General features: G+C 35.2%; 1 protein-coding gene across 1 annotated transcript in view; it reads left to right on the top strand.

The window, feature by feature from the left end:
* Positions 1–16,033, top strand: part of Acss3 (acyl-CoA synthetase short chain family member 3) — a 174,280-nt gene that overhangs the window by 144,820 nt on the left and 13,427 nt on the right. The window contains exons 11-13 of the mRNA XM_038314385.2: positions 2,121–2,184; positions 12,188–12,269; positions 14,286–14,408. Coding sequence (XP_038170313.1) covers positions 2,121–2,184; positions 12,188–12,269; positions 14,286–14,408 — 269 coding nt within the window. The remainder of the gene's footprint in view (positions 1–2,120; positions 2,185–12,187; positions 12,270–14,285; positions 14,409–16,033) is intronic.

The raw sequence follows: 16,033 nt of genomic DNA, 5'->3' as shown, positions 1-16,033 counted from the left end.
CCCAAATTGATACATATTCAGACATTCAGTGAAGAAAAAGAGAAATGAGACATCAAGGTTGTGTGAAATAATATATTATTATTATTGTGTGTGGGGGGGTGTGTGTTTGTGTGTGTAGGTAATATATAAAGGTTTTATATATAATTTAGGTATGGCACACAATTTTGTGTACTACATTTATGGGGAAAACCCAGCTTTCAGGGACAATCTACTTAATGTCATGTACTGGCTAGTTTTATTTCCACTTGACACAAGCTAGAGTCATCAGAAAGGAGAGAGCCTCTATTGAGAAAATGCTACCATAAAATCCAGGTGTAGAATATTTTCTTAGTGATCAGTAGGGAAGAGCCCAGCTCACTGTGGGTGGTGCTACCCATGGTGGGAGTCTTGAGTTTTATAGAAAGCAGGCTGAGCAAGCCATGGGGAACAAGTCAGTAAGCAGCCCCCTTCCATGGCCTCTGCATCATCAGCTCCTGCCTCTAGGCTTCTAACCCGCCTGAATCCCTGACCTCTGTTCCTTTTAGAATGAATTGCTATGAAATTGTAGCAAAATAAGCCCTTTACTGCCAGAGTTGCTTTTTGGTCATGGTGTTTCATCAACACAATAGAAAGCCTGACTAAGACAGGTTACATATATGTATATTTTCAGGGCAGATGATATGGCATTGGAAAACCTGTTTATGTGCCTTTCTTTGGGGAAGACTATTTCTCCTACTCCCAGCTTGCTTAGTTATCTACAGTTTCTTACATAGCATTGAAGCATCATGAGTGTTCTCTGTCCACTTTAGCTTCCCTGTTGCTGTTGCCCTTATTACGGTCATGTTTAGACAGTCACGTTGGACTTTTAACTGAGGGCAGATATCTGTTTTATAATTCTGTAGAGTCTAGACTTCTCTTGCCGTGGGAAAATGAAGTCACGTCTACTGAATCCCTCGTCTGAACAGTAGTCCCCCTCATTCTTTGATCAGAAAACTGGCTTTGTGTTGAGACAGTTTTAGGGGCTGCCAATTGTGGGAGATGTTGAACACATTTTCCCCTTAGTATTTCTGTTCCATTTTTATACCCGATTGTAAGAAAGAGTTAAGCTTTGATGATTCACTTTAACACAGGATCTCCTCATTGTCTGAAAGCCAGTGGTTTCCAGAGGACGGTTTCAACTGCTCTAGTTGAGGAAGCACGGACTTAATGGCTCACATATTTTTGGTTCTTTTTATGGTGATACAGAAATTTGAAAGCATAATATAACACATAGAATTACGATAAAGCAGGAAGCTACTTTGGGAAAGGAAAGGAAGTCTTTTTTAGGAAAAAGATCCAGGTGATTAATTTAATCATGGGTCAGTGTGTTCTTGTAGCTGCGTAAGGATGACTGCAGTGAATAGAGCAGCATAAAGACCCTACAGAAAGAAGCTAGATGAATATAATTTCATTTTATGTTTCATATACTATAATGTGGACACGTGATTTGGTAATAAAACACTTTCCATATTTTATGAGGACATCACAGAAATTATTGGAATGATATTTAGAACTGTAAATTTTCCTAATTTACATCTCACAAATATATATTTGTTTTATTGTTTGTGTATTTAGCTGTACTTTTGATCTGCATCCTTTAGTTTATTAAAGATCAACATATGGTTAATATTCTTATGTGAACATATATAAAAAGAAGTCTATGGGGTTCTTAGGTATATGTATTTGTTTTAGGGAGGTCCCGAGGATATTTATAGTCTTGTTACATGTGAAATACATGGCCTTTTGTACTTTTATAAAACATATTTTTTTTTTTTTTTTGGTTTTTCGAGACAGGGTTTCCCTGTAGTTTCTAGAGCCTGTCCTGGAGCTAGCTCTTGTAGACCAGTCTGGCCTCGAACTCAGAGATCCGCCTGCCTCTGCCTCCCGAGTGCTGGGATTAAAGGCGTGCGCCACCACCACCCGGCCTATAAAACATATTTTAGCTTACTAATATATCTTCATGGTCTTACAGGAATACAAATAGTATTTTGAGCTAGAAACTTTAGGATTGAATTTAGAAAATATGGGAAAATATTTGACATTTGAGAGTTAGTGTTGTGTTCACAATTATGTTCAGACTGGTGTTCACATTTTTCTTACAGTTATGATTTTGGATGACAACATGCAAAAACTGAAGGCTCGGAGCTTAGGAAATATTGTGGTAAAGTAAGCAAAAATTTTGACCTGCCCACGTAAAAGAAAAACAAACCGGTTATATTCAGGTCAAATTGATTGACTGTGTTGGTTTTACAAGTGGTGAAGTGTGTTTTGCTTTTGCATGATTCCAGATCAATTGTAATCTCAAATGGAAGCCCCATAACATACAACATATTCAAATTAAAATATAAAATGGCAATTCTTGTTCTTTAAAATAACCCTTTTCTCAATTGACAAGTAATGTATAGTTGATAAAATTATCTTGTCTACAGAATATAGAAAATTAAATCAATGGCCAGTACTGGAAACATGCATACACGTAACATTATACAAACTGAGCAGGTTATATTTAGGTTATATTGTGTATATATACATATATATATATATATGTATATAACAAGAATATATACATTCAATAACAATGGTTGAAAAATAAGACATGAATTTTAAAGAGAGCAAAGAGACTTATATGGAAGGTTTTGGAAGGAAGAAAGGGAAGGGAGAAATGATGTAATTATATTATAATCTCCAAAGGAAAGCGCAAAAGAGGAAGTCGTTTCTGTGCCCACTTCTCTCAGCAACGTCACAGTAGTTGTGCAATGTACAGTCCCGGTGACATATCTACCATCTAGACATCAGCTAGACACACCAGATGAGATGGTGCTCCTGTAGGATTCCACCTGCCTTTGTCTCTCTTGTGAGTGCAGCACCAAGAGGCTCGGGTCATGCTGATGCAAGCAACTTACTTGTATTCTGCTAGTATTTTAAAGTGGATCATTTCTCAGTATGTGTAGATTTTTGTATTTGTTACTGTTAAGAACATCTATGTTGCCAGCTTCTGTATTCCATAACTGTATCATGCATTCACAACTACAGTGTTTACTCGTACCCATGAAGAAAATATTACTGTAAAAAAGTGCAGTGTTTTGCAGTGACAGTAGATTGTAAATGTCATGTTTTAGTCTATTAAGAAGACATGTCCAATATTTTATCTGTATGATTACGTTTGTGAAAATGAGCTCTATGATGCTCACAAATTACCTAAGGGTGTATACATTTTTAATTATGTTGCATCATTAACCAGTTTGCAATTGAATACAACTGTTCATTTTTTTGACAAGTTTATATTGTTGACTCAGTAAAAAGTTTTATGGGCTACAGTTTGCTCTTAATCCTGTCTTAAAAGCAGTTTTATTTTTCCCCTGACATTTAAATGTTTTATCTCTATTATGAAACTCAGTTCTTTCTATGCTTTTATGGTGACACATAATTCTGCATGTGTATCTCTTTGGTTTTATCTTTTCTCTTTTTCAGATCATCTGTGTTGTAATGAATATTTAAGCATATGGAAAATCATTGAATTAAAATATAACATATTATTAAATTCCTGACAACAGTAAATATAGCAGTTTTTAAAAACATTTTTTCCTAATCATCCAGTTAACTGGCAAAAATACTGAAATTTGAAATGAAAATATTTCAATTTCCATTTATTATAAAATGCTGTACAGCATCATGATATAGAATATGAAGTGTAGTTGAATAAATTGGTATCCACAAGACCTGTGACATTTAAATAATTGATACAGGCTGTCTTGTGTCTCTAACATAATTTTCACATCTTCACTGATATGTCTGAAGCAGTAGACTTCAATAGGATGAGTTGTTATGAGTAAAGAATATCACATGTCAGAGCTAAAACAAGATTTGTCTTAAAACTGATTTCTACTGAATGAATTCTGTTACTTGTATTTTCAGATGGTACATGGTTCCTCTTCTTCCATAAAATACATAATGCTATCAATTTACTACAAAGAGTTATGCAAATATATTTCTTCACGTAGAATTATTTCAATACCAAGAAATATAGTACATTCCTATAAAAGTTTAAAATATATAAAGTTTGTTCTGAGAGATACAGAAAAATGGTCTACCAATGCTGTGAATGGCAATTAACTTTATAAAAGAGATTTTATTTGTTAAAGAGATTTCAAGCTCTAAAGCCTGCTTTTAACTACAGGAATGGTAGACACGAACATCAGTCATAACCCCATGGTTAATAAGAACTAATATTACTTACTGAGCCAAAATTTATATAGTGATACATTAATAATCCTCACAAAAGAACAAAACTATAATTTTCCTATTGTGCAGATGAGATATTTAAGGACAAGTGGGATGGGCAACTTATATCAAATATAATTCACATAAGAGAACAAAGGGCCAAAGTTATATCTTTATGAATTCAAAGTTGTTTTTTTCTTAAATTACACTAGCATTCTAAAGACATCAGTGAGGATGATGGGAAATAATTGTAGTATGTATTATCTAAAACCTCTTTCTGCAGAATGAGTATCAGGACATGTGGAAAGAGGCAAGAAGGTAACACATGAAGAAAATCAATTGGCTGAGCACAGCCTGGGAACAATTTCTTATCTGGTTTCCTGTAACAGAGAAGTATAAAAGAAGCCAGAAACATAATCACAAGAAAAGACATGTGCCATATTAATGGTCTTTAAAGGGTCATAGGCTTCATGGTAACCCATTTTTGAACATATGCCCAGATTTCTAGGCTGTTTCTATCCTTGAGTTTCAGTTTCTCTTTCTTAACTTATCTCTATTTCTATAACTGTTTGTCTCTGATGTGGAGTTTTTTTCCTGCCACAAAAGAAGTTGGAAATCTTACCCACTGTTAAGAATTTTATAGTCAACATTTAAAGGTTCTTCAATTGGTCAACTTAATCTCTATTGGTGTGAGGAAACACTGAGAACAAGGCAACACATAAAAAAGTGTTTAACTCGGTATGTATTTTCAGAGGGTTAGTGTCCATCATTGAGGAACAAAGTCATGGCAACAAGAATAGCTGAAAGCTCATATCTTAAAACACAAGCATGAAACTTTTCAAACTTAAAAGCCTGTCCTCAGTGAGATACTTCCAACAAGGATGCATCTAATCTGCCCAAACAATTCTACCAACTGGTGACCAAGTGTTCAACTGTATGATTCATTGGAGGCCATTCTCACTCAAACCACACAGTCAGCTTCTCTTGGTCTTTGCTCATATTCTCAGGGATTATTCACGATGGGAAGTTATAGCTCACTGGCCTTGTACGTTTTCATTAGTCCAGTTACAGTGCTCATGTACTTATTTTCAAATTTTCTGGCAGTTTTAAGGTCCATAATAAAATGCTAAACTGTTTATGTACCAAATGGCATAAAAAAAAGTCCTTTCTCATTAGACTAGATAAGAGTATATTTCTTTACCTGTTATTACAGTAACTACATAAGGATTATGGAATCTTTTTAGATGTACTACATCCAAAAAGATGGAACATTTTATTTTTGAATATTCTGGTTGTATTCATATTTCTTTAAATCATATTAAAAACTAAAAATAGGACTACCGTATGCTTCAACTATTTCATCCCTTGGCACATGCCCAGAGAACTCTATACCCTCTCCTAGATATAATCGCACACCAATGTTTATTATTTATTGTTTCTCTATTCATTGTAGCAAAGAACTATAATTAACCTAGACATTCGTCAACAGATGAATGGATAATGAAAGTTTTATATATGTAGATATATGTATATAAAGTTCTATACGTATGTGTGTACGAATACTATGTTTCTAAAAAAACATATTTCTTGAAATCAGATTGAAATTAATAACATTATTATAGAACAACTTATTATTATATAACAACCTCTTGAGAGAAAATACGGAAAGAGTAGGGTTTGCTAGAGAAAACGTGAGCCTCTTTGTAGATGAATGCTCTCCATTCATTATGGAAATACATTTTTTAACTTTAAAGCTCTTTATCAGCATACACCTTTATATAATCAAACTTTAAATGAACCATCTCTATCAAGGGGATTTTTCAGGATTTCAGTGATAACATTTGAGGCCCTCATAGTTTTAAACCATTTAAATGCCCCTCATTCTAATTATGAGTGGCTTTGTCATGCACGAATTGGTAGGTGCACAAATATAGTAGTATTGCTCATGAAGTATGACTTTTGCTTATGGCTTCTAGTACTGTTTAAGTCCTTGAAGGTAACAGAGCTTTTGTGTAAAAGCATTCCATGCTTAAACTGGTACCAGCAAGGAATGGTGTCTTCCATCTGTATCAAACAGAAATTTTAATACATAGATTCTGAGTACTAGATTTCATTATAAATTATAAAGATGTAATGTGGCAAGATGTGATAGAAATTAGAAATTGATTCTTCCTTTAGTTGATGGTGTTTGAAAATAAAATATTATAATAGATGAGTTAGGTAGAATAAATGAGAAAAATGGGCACAAATATGTCTCATTTTTTGCATTAACAAAATAGCTTTGGAAGTTTTTTGTTAATAAACTTACTTTCAGACTCATATTTCACTAGCTGTACCAACCAATTTATCAACTGGAATTTTTTTGTGCACTCTAGTGCTTGCTTAAGTTGTATGTGTAGGGTGATTCTTGATTCGAAGCAGTGACATGTGGAAAAATCAAAGTGCATACCTTCTGCTCATGTTAGATTCTGCCATTTGTTGTGCAGTAATTATAGGATTCTAGAAGTCATTTTTGTATGAGTGACTTCATCAGAAAGCATTCTAGTGATGTTCAAACTACTGTGGGTCCTAAGTCTGAATAAGCAATATTCCTGGGTCTTTTCTGTTTGCTGTCAGTTAATTTCATTTAGAGAATTTTAGAGAATTTACATTTGTCTTAGAAGGAAAAATCCATGTCTACGTGGCTGTTAGAAATCTTTTGATTTTGAAGCATTCTGAAGCCAGTTAATTTAGTGTGACAGTTATAGTGTGTGAGTTGCTATGAATACAAAATGCTCATGAATTTTAGAAGGTGCTCCTGTAATTGCATCCAGAAATCTAATGTGCAGAAATAAAACTGTGAGTCAGTAATTTTCAGACAACATGGAACAGCACATTTAAAAGACTTTAACTGCAATTGCCTTCCTTCAAAACATGGTGCTCACAGTTATTAAAACCATTGGTCTCTGACTCTTTCTCTCTCAGGTGTATACATTTTTTTTCTGACCAGGTTCATTGCTGCCTTGGGAAGCATGGCTTATCTACTTCCTGCTGTGTTCCTCTGACCTTATCTTGGGGCAGTGATAGCGTGGCAGAGACTGTGGAATTGTCCAAATGGCTTTTACTTCACCGCCAGCCAATTTCTCATTCTGTAGATACTGAGATCCTGACTTTAATGTTTGTTTGTATCGTGACAGTTTTATGGCAGTTATTCATATACCATGCTCCCATCCTGAGAAACTACCAGGAGAGCTTCCTTTGGGGTGTATCCTTTGACTAAACACAAATATGACACAGGGTTATCATCCTGCTCTCTTGTAAATCTTTGATCGTTGTTTTAGTGTGATCTTTTCTTGGCCCTGTGATAATCCTGTCAGGGAGATGAAGAGATCAGCATCTTCCTTAATTTTGACATGAAGCAAAGAATAGCATTAGTAATAACACAGCTAGGACCCACTCAGTCTTGGTTCATATGGAGAGAAGGGAATGTTTTAGGCTTTCCCTTCTAGGAATAAAAAGTAACCTCATATTCAAATCCCAAGATACTCCCCACTGTAAACACTACCAAGAGGACAACGATAGCGCTTCATTCCAGAATTATGCAGGAAAACAGAAACTAAAATGCTTCATTTCTGTAGCCCAGGGTTTCTGAGTTGAATAGAGAATGCAGTTTAGGTTTCAAGATGATAAGGAAGCATCATGCCAAGGGGAGCTTTGTATTTCAGATAACTCGGGGCTTGGTTACCATCTTCAGCAAGTGACATCATGGTCTTGCTTTTTAATGACCTCATTACACTCTGACCTCCTCACACAGAAACCGCTGCTGTCTTGGCTATTTCTTTCCCAATTCAGTATGGCCTCTTTGGAAAGGGTGTTACCTAAACTGAACCACTATTTTGCAATTAGAGAAATAAAAAAAAAATCTGCTTGCAAGAGTTAGTGAAAAGATCACACAGTAGTAGAATTTGGAGGAGGAAAATAGACCACAAGAAGATTGTTTGAATATTTTCTCACCTCTCTTTCTTTCTAGACCAGTGCATTCTTTTTATTTTAACTGTATAATGTATTCATTTTGTAAGACATTTTGTAAGTCAGGAAAATACTCCATTATACCATTATTACAGAGGGAGGAATAGTAATTTATATAATATTTAAGATAATATTTAAGATATCAATAAAGTCAAACATTTTTGATTGGAATACTGCCCGAAAAAAAGTTGTCTCTGTCTTGTCCACATATAAACATATAACTAACTTCTGACTTTATCTTTTGTCTCATCTATTATCTATCTATGTATCATCTATCTATCTATCTATCTATCTATCTATCTATCATCTATCTATCTATCCATTCATCCCCCACTCTCTATCTATCTACCTACGTATCTGTCTATCTATCTTAATGTATGTATTTATCACAAATATTTTCAGTTTGAAACTTTTCTGCTTTTCTCTAATGTTATAATGAAACTTGCCTCAGAGGTCTCTGTTTAGGCACAATTTCAATATTCAAAGAAAAACATCTGAATTTATCGAGATATCACATCTTGTCAGTGAGGATCAGAGAGCATTCCCTTCCTTCATCTTAACATAGTGTTGGACTTATGAACAATTAAGCTGTTTTCTTCAAGTATTTAATTGACTTGAGCCAACCATTCTTGTCATTTCTAGTAATATACATCTTATCTGAAGTAAGGATGTAAAATTTCATTTTGGAAGCTTCTGGAAATGTAGAGTTCAATTTATTGCTGTAAAATATTTTCCCAAAGTATCGTGGGGATTTTCACTTTACATTATTTAACTCACTTGAAGAAGTGATATACCATAATAACCTATGATTATAATGTAACATATTTTATAAATGGAGAAAGCATTGTTAACTATAAACTTCCTCTTATTTATATTATTAAACTACTAAATTTTGACATTTCACTTTACACCAGGATCTCCATGCATCAGAGATCATAGTTTATATTATTGTATTATTAATGCATGACAGGCAGAGTGAGGGACAGCAAGCACTGAGGAAATAGCAAGTGGAGTACATGAATGAAGGAAATGAAAGTGTGATCTGACCAAAGTGTTAATTTGTGAAGGAATGTTACAGGTGAATAATTCCCTTGATGCTCTTTCGTTTTTCACACCTCATCTTCTCTCCACAAACTGCTTGCTGCATTAAGCCATGAAGCAGCATCTCTCTTGGTTAAACACAGTACTGACATTTGCATCTAGTGTAAGCCAGGTGTGGTGGCACATGCTTTAATCCCAGCACTCAGGGGACAGAAGCAGAGGTAGGTGGATATCTTAAATTTGTGGTCAGTACCACAAATTTGGTCTGTACATGGAGTTGCAGGACAGGCAGAGCCACGCACTGAGACTCTGTCTCATGAAAACATTCATGCTTTCTCTCCATACCTTCCTTTTGTTATCTTGCCTACATGGCCAGAAATGACAATGTTAAGATTATTCAAAACATTTCCCTTAAATACTAAGTTTTATTACTGAATTTAGAACCCATTTTAAAGCAAAGTTTGTTCTATTGAGCTTATGGGATACTTGGACATTATTAGTATTCTCAGACTTCCTGCCATAGATACTGTGATCTCCTGGTTCTAAATCTTCCTGGTTTCTTGTTGTGTTCCCTCTGTTATCTTCTTTCCTGTCCATAACTCTACTTTGATCATCCCTTTCATCTCCAAGCTTTTTATACTTACTGAGACCCTTATTTCCATGTGGACTTATCTTCAAACGTTTAGACATAGGATTATTTTTTGTTTCTTTGTTTTTCTGTGGTGTGTGTGTGTGTGTGTATGTGTGTGATAAGAATTACTGTTTTTCCTACCTTTATCTTATAAGTGTTTGGATGAAAGACATTAGCCACACTACCTTACCAGACATGGTTTTAATCAACACCATAAATGATGGCTCTACTCTTGAAGATACAAGTTGAGTGGGGAACTCAAAGCTCCTTATCTCTTTGCATCTCAGGTTAAATAAAATATGAGAAAACAGCAATTGTTGGTCCAAAGGGGAGGCTGATACCTAATTTATGATTTTCTTCAGGAATGAGGTTTATTGGAGTAGAGGGCATCAAGGCTATACATCAGACTTCAAGATGAGAGGGAGAGTGTTAGTCCAAAACAGTAGGATATATGTGAAGATATAAAATGACGGCGCCTTAAAAGGCAGAGGGGGTTATATTTTGAAACCTGAACCGGAGCTTCATTAGAATAAGAGAGATGGATGATGTGGGTGTGGGGATTATACAGACGTTGTACAGATGCTTATGAAACAGAATTTCTGCTTTTGTGTAGATACAATAAGAAAAATATGGTTGTTTAACAATATGTTCCTCAGTAAGACAGCTCTCATTAAGGGGAATATGTGTGTGGAGAGCTGGGTGCACATTCCTCTGTACCAACATGCTTCAAGTCTCTGTTATCCTTACACCAGTATGGATGCCAGTCATCATTTATTATTCCAGCCTTATTTTCCCCTTTTTTCTCATAATGTAATGAAGAGAATGTTTAAAACTATTTGTCTGTCCAAAAAGGATACTAGGAGTGTTAGAAGGGGCCCCATACCTTGATATATTTTGTTGGAAAAATTGACAGTGGCCACATCAATGTGAATCTGCATCGGGTTTATTCTCTTTTATTTAACAGATAATCTGCTTCACCCATGATTGCTGATCCCCTGGCCCTCGGTGGAATCTGATTTTCCACATAATGTCTATTTTACGTCTGTACTTTTGGCATCTCAACGATGTCCTTAACTTGATTATTGGACGTTGTTATATTAGTGTTATATTTCAGTTTCTAAAATTGACTTTTATTCCTTTTTGCACACCATTAGCATGCTGATTTAAAACAGACCGATAAAGCGAGATTATTTGCATGGCTATTTAGAAAGATCCATGTAGTAACATCATTTGAAAGAGCCTAGGGGTCTTATCGCCTTGGCCTGCTGCCTTTAAACAGCGTAAATGATGAGCACTAATAGTCAGGGCTGCCACGGTAGCAGTGAGTCAGCATTCTGCAGCTTTTGCTGTTGCCTTGCATTTTGGGAGTACTAAGTGCTTTTCCATGCATTTTCTGCAATTACATAATGTCTTGAAATATTAGCATATTCCTTTTTTTAAAAAAAAAAGGAGAAAATTAAAAGCCCTAGTATGAGCAAAGTAGAGCTAACCGTGGGGTGACTGAATGTGGTGGAAAAGGTGGAGTACCAGCAGAGGTAAAAACAGCTGCTCCCACTCCTATTAACACTTTCCGATACATGTGGGAATAAAATTTGGTGTCATGTATGCCTGATGTTGGGACGACCTTCCGACCCCATCACCCCTGTCTCATCAGTTTGGCACTGAAAACATTGTATGGGCCATTTCTTTTCAAATAACACTAATTCGATGGTATAGAGGGAAGAATGCAGTATGGGATTGGCCATATAGAAAAGAAACACAGAATCTTGTATTTTGTATGCTCCATGTTTTAATGCGTTCAGTGGAGTTATAAAATATACAGGGCTCAATGGTCATGAAAAGAAGAGCATTCAGTGAAAGGCAGCTTCAAAGAGGGAGAGGAATAAAAATGATAAAGACTAAGTACCTAAATGAAAATATTCCATTATGCAGACAAAGGTGAAAACTGATATATTGATATTTTGCAAAAATATTTTTACAATAGAAGTGTTTTTCTTAAATAATTCACTTTTCCACTGATATAGTGTGCTTATTTGTATTTTGATATTGTGTGAGTGCTAAAAAAACTATAATAATTCTTAAATAATTGTATTATTTTATGGTTCTCTACTTGCCCTCAAATTAAACATGATCTTCCCAGCAAATTAATGGTCTGCATTTGAATGAGAAAATTTATCATGTTAGTGCAATGTATAATATTAATAGCTATTATTGATTGTTTTTATTATTTTATTCATAGTAATTTTATCTCTCCTGTGTTTGTTTAAGGTTGCCGTTACCACCTGGGGCTTTTTCGGGACTCTGGAAGAATCAGGAAGCTTTCAAGCATTTATACTTTGAGAAATTTCCTGTGAGAACTTTAATATACTTTTTTGTGTGTGCTTTTTTTTTTTTTTTTTTTTTTTTTTTGGCCTGGTATCTTAAGCAACATGCTTCTAGGATCATAGATCAAAAAGAACTCTTTAGGTTTATACAAACCAGCCTCCAGGTTCAAGGATAACAGTGACCCAAGCCGGAATTATCCAAACCAGTCATTTGGATAATAACTGTCATTAGGAAGGTTTCACTCATTCTTACTAACTCTAAGTATCAGAATATTTAAAAATTGAACGCAGTAATATTGGGCTCCAATAATTTTGGACATTTTACTGGCCTCCTCTCTACAGACTAAGAGCAAGCAACCGCTCAGAGCTGGAAAGTCATTAGGACACCTCACTACACGTAGTTAATGAATAAAATCTAATGTATTTTCCATACCCTTATCTCGTTTTGACAGGCTTTCTCAATCTTTTATTTTAAAATACCATTTAAACATAAATAAATTTACACATTAGAGACAGTACCCATAAAGCCCAGTTTCTCACCCCTGTGACCCAGGTGACAAAGCTTGGCTTCCTGGGTGTCAGTTTGTCATTCATCTGTGTGCTGTGCTCATGGTAACACGGTGAGAGTACACAGCAGCATCCTGCCCTCATCTTGTCCTTATTATGTGCCAGGGTAAAGTGAAGGAATGGTGAGAATTTCATGAAAGCCATGAGTCCGAGTAGTTAGCATTCTGACTTTATTGTATGTGAGTGAAAGACAGATGCTCTACTCAACCAGACGAATGACAAGGATTAAATCGCTTTCTTTAGAAAGACATCTCAGAGACAAGTGACCTCAACAGCCAAGATTAAACATTCTCCTGATCGAGTGTGGCAGAAATATTTGTCATTTGACTTGACTCCAGTCAGCCAATTCAGTTTATGTGATGGGCCACAGGTAATTCATCAGAGTCCGGATACAATTCATTATCACCTAATGATGGCAAGCGATATGCACGTGTGGTTTTAGCATGATTGCCTTTAAGATCAGAAGTCTCCTCTGAGCCCCAGTGTACGGTTAAACTGCATGAGGTACCTTGACACTTGCCTTATTTCCTGACCTCACCCCTTTCGTCATTGACAGGCTTAATAAAAGCATGGGCCAAACAACTTAATTCAGCTCGTGCAGGTTAGAAGAGAAAGGGTTGAGCCTAGAACCAACATAGCCTGCCCTTCCCTGTTTCTCCAAGTGGCCTATCATAAATACTGTATGCAGGAAGAATTGCAATTCCTGCGGGTGTGTAGCTGGACCCGCCCTCCACCATACATCCCATTTTGTCGAGTTTGTTGAAGTCTGGTAAGAAGGACTGCATTTACTCATTTCAGAGAGAAGCACAGCAAGTATTAGAAAGGTTAACAGATACAGAAGTCATTTATTTGGATTTGTTTAAGAGATTAGGCTTAAATACAAGCATCAAATAAATTAGACATATTAAAGACAATAATATGTAATTTTCTTTGGACATTTTTTCTTGATTCTTTTTTTCTATTGTGATTTCTAAACAAAGGTCTATTACTTTAAGATCGGTGAAATATTATTGTCAAAACGATTATTAAATTTCACTGAGGCCTGAGTTCAATCGTAATCAAAGTCAGAAAACAAGTGAATTTTTTCTATATTTTTTATAGATAGTTTTTGAAATAGATACAACTTGAAATCTTTTTAAAAATTCTCTTGGGATACCAAAAATATCAGAAATATTTAGCCATCACTTCTCCATTAGAGGAAGTATTTGGGTTCACAAATTTTATAATTCCAAGTTCACATACGTAACTTGAACATATATAAGGACAGTTTAAATTATTCCTGCTTGTTAACGGAGCAAAAATATCTAGTTAGGATTCAAAACCAAAAGCAATTTAACCTCAAAGCTTGTGGAAATAGTCAAGTACTCATAATAAATCAATTTATGTCCCCTTTTATACTTTAACAGGCATTGAACAATGATCCTGCTGTTGCCTACCACTGCATGCTAACGAAATACATGCATTGTTGCTTTCAGGGATACTATGACACTATGGATGCTGGCTACATGGATGAGGAAGGTTACCTCTATGTCATGTCTCGGGTGGATGATGTAATAAATGTTGCAGGCCACAGGATTTCTGCAGGTGCTATTGAAGAGGTATTGATGAATACTGATCTTCTGTACCAAGTAGTGTCAGTGAGAAGTGATGAACCTGATGGAATGCTGAGGTTCCGTCATCTGGAAAATGACCACACCTTCATTTATGAGAAAAGCTAGATTCTTCTCCCTCCAACCCCTACCTCTCTGTGTCTCTCTGCCTCTTCTGCTTGTGTGTATTTTCATTTCATCCACACTTAACTCTTTCCTTCCTACGTGTTAGATGAGACGTTATAAGCCTTTGTGCACACTTGTTCCCTGTGGAAATGCCTGTGTACACTGGCTGCTTGCTACCAGATGCTTACCCATCTTTCGCATCATGGTATAATACTCCTTCATAATCAGGCTTGCTTTTAGCCCTCAAGTGATTTATTTTTTTTCTTTTGCTCTCAGTTCCTGAAATTTTTTCAGTGTAATTTATAAAGCATCCACCAGTGTTTTTTCTTTACTTAATTTTTTCAGGTAACTATTTCATTGTACAATCTATGAGCTTTTATATTTATATAGATTCTTGTATACATCATCAGAAGAAAGAATATAAAGATTTTCAACATTCAATAATTCAAATGAATTATTTAATACCACCGTTATATTTTCACCCTCATAACTCTTGGCAACCCTGGATTTTTCTTTGCTACTAAGACTGCATAACATAAAATTTTATATAAGTAACATAAATACAGTACTGCAACCTTTTGGGACTAGAGTCTTTGTTATAAGATAATAAATTGGTGATTTATTGGAGTTCCTTTAAACATCCATAATTCTGGTCCTTTAACATTCTGGTGGAGAATTACATTGTTTAGATGCTCTGATGAGTTTAGGTATCTATTCTTCCATTGGACAAATTGGTTGTCCTAATTTTGGACAATTTTCTGAAATAGTATTTTATTGCATGCATTCAATTTCTGGTTTTTTTTGGTGACAACCATTTCATTGCTATAGGCTGTATACTTACAGTATATTTTCTAGGTAATATGAGAATACCTATGTATGTTCATAATAAACTGTGAAACTCTTCCTTTTCCCCACTGAATGATCTTAGCTTATCTGCCACAAATCAGCCGATGCTATTCAAGTGGTCTATTTTTAGCTCACCTGTTTCATTAATCTAGGATACTCTTTTTGTGTTCCCACTGACAACATTTGGCAATTATTTCTTCTTATCATTTACAGACCTTGGTATTGCTACTAATCTTTAAACCAATAAAATAGATGGATAATGATACTTTATTATATTATATTTTTGATTGAGGTAACCATTAACAATGTTGAACAGAAAGCTGGAGAGATGGCTCAGTGGTTAAGAGCATTGCCTGCTCTTCCAAAGGTCCTGAGTTCAATTCCCGGCAACCACATGGTGGCTCACAGCCATCTGTAATGACATCTGGTGCCCTCTTCTGGCCTGCAAACATACACACAGACAGAATATTGTATACATAATAAATTTTAAAAAATGTTGAACAGATTTACATACTTATTTGTTTATATATATATATGTTTATGTGTATATATAAGCATATATATATATATATATATAGGTGAAATGTCTGAAAAATATGCCTGTTGGTTTGAAATGTCTTGATTGGTGTTTCAGTAATATCATTTTACCAGTATGATTTTCC

This window comes from Arvicola amphibius, chromosome 17 (assembly GCF_903992535.2).
Source record: "Arvicola amphibius chromosome 17, mArvAmp1.2, whole genome shotgun sequence".
NCBI lineage: Eukaryota > Metazoa > Chordata > Mammalia > Rodentia > Cricetidae > Arvicola > Arvicola amphibius.
Note: the sequence above shows the minus strand (reverse complement) of the source record. Positions and strands in the feature narration are given on the sequence as shown.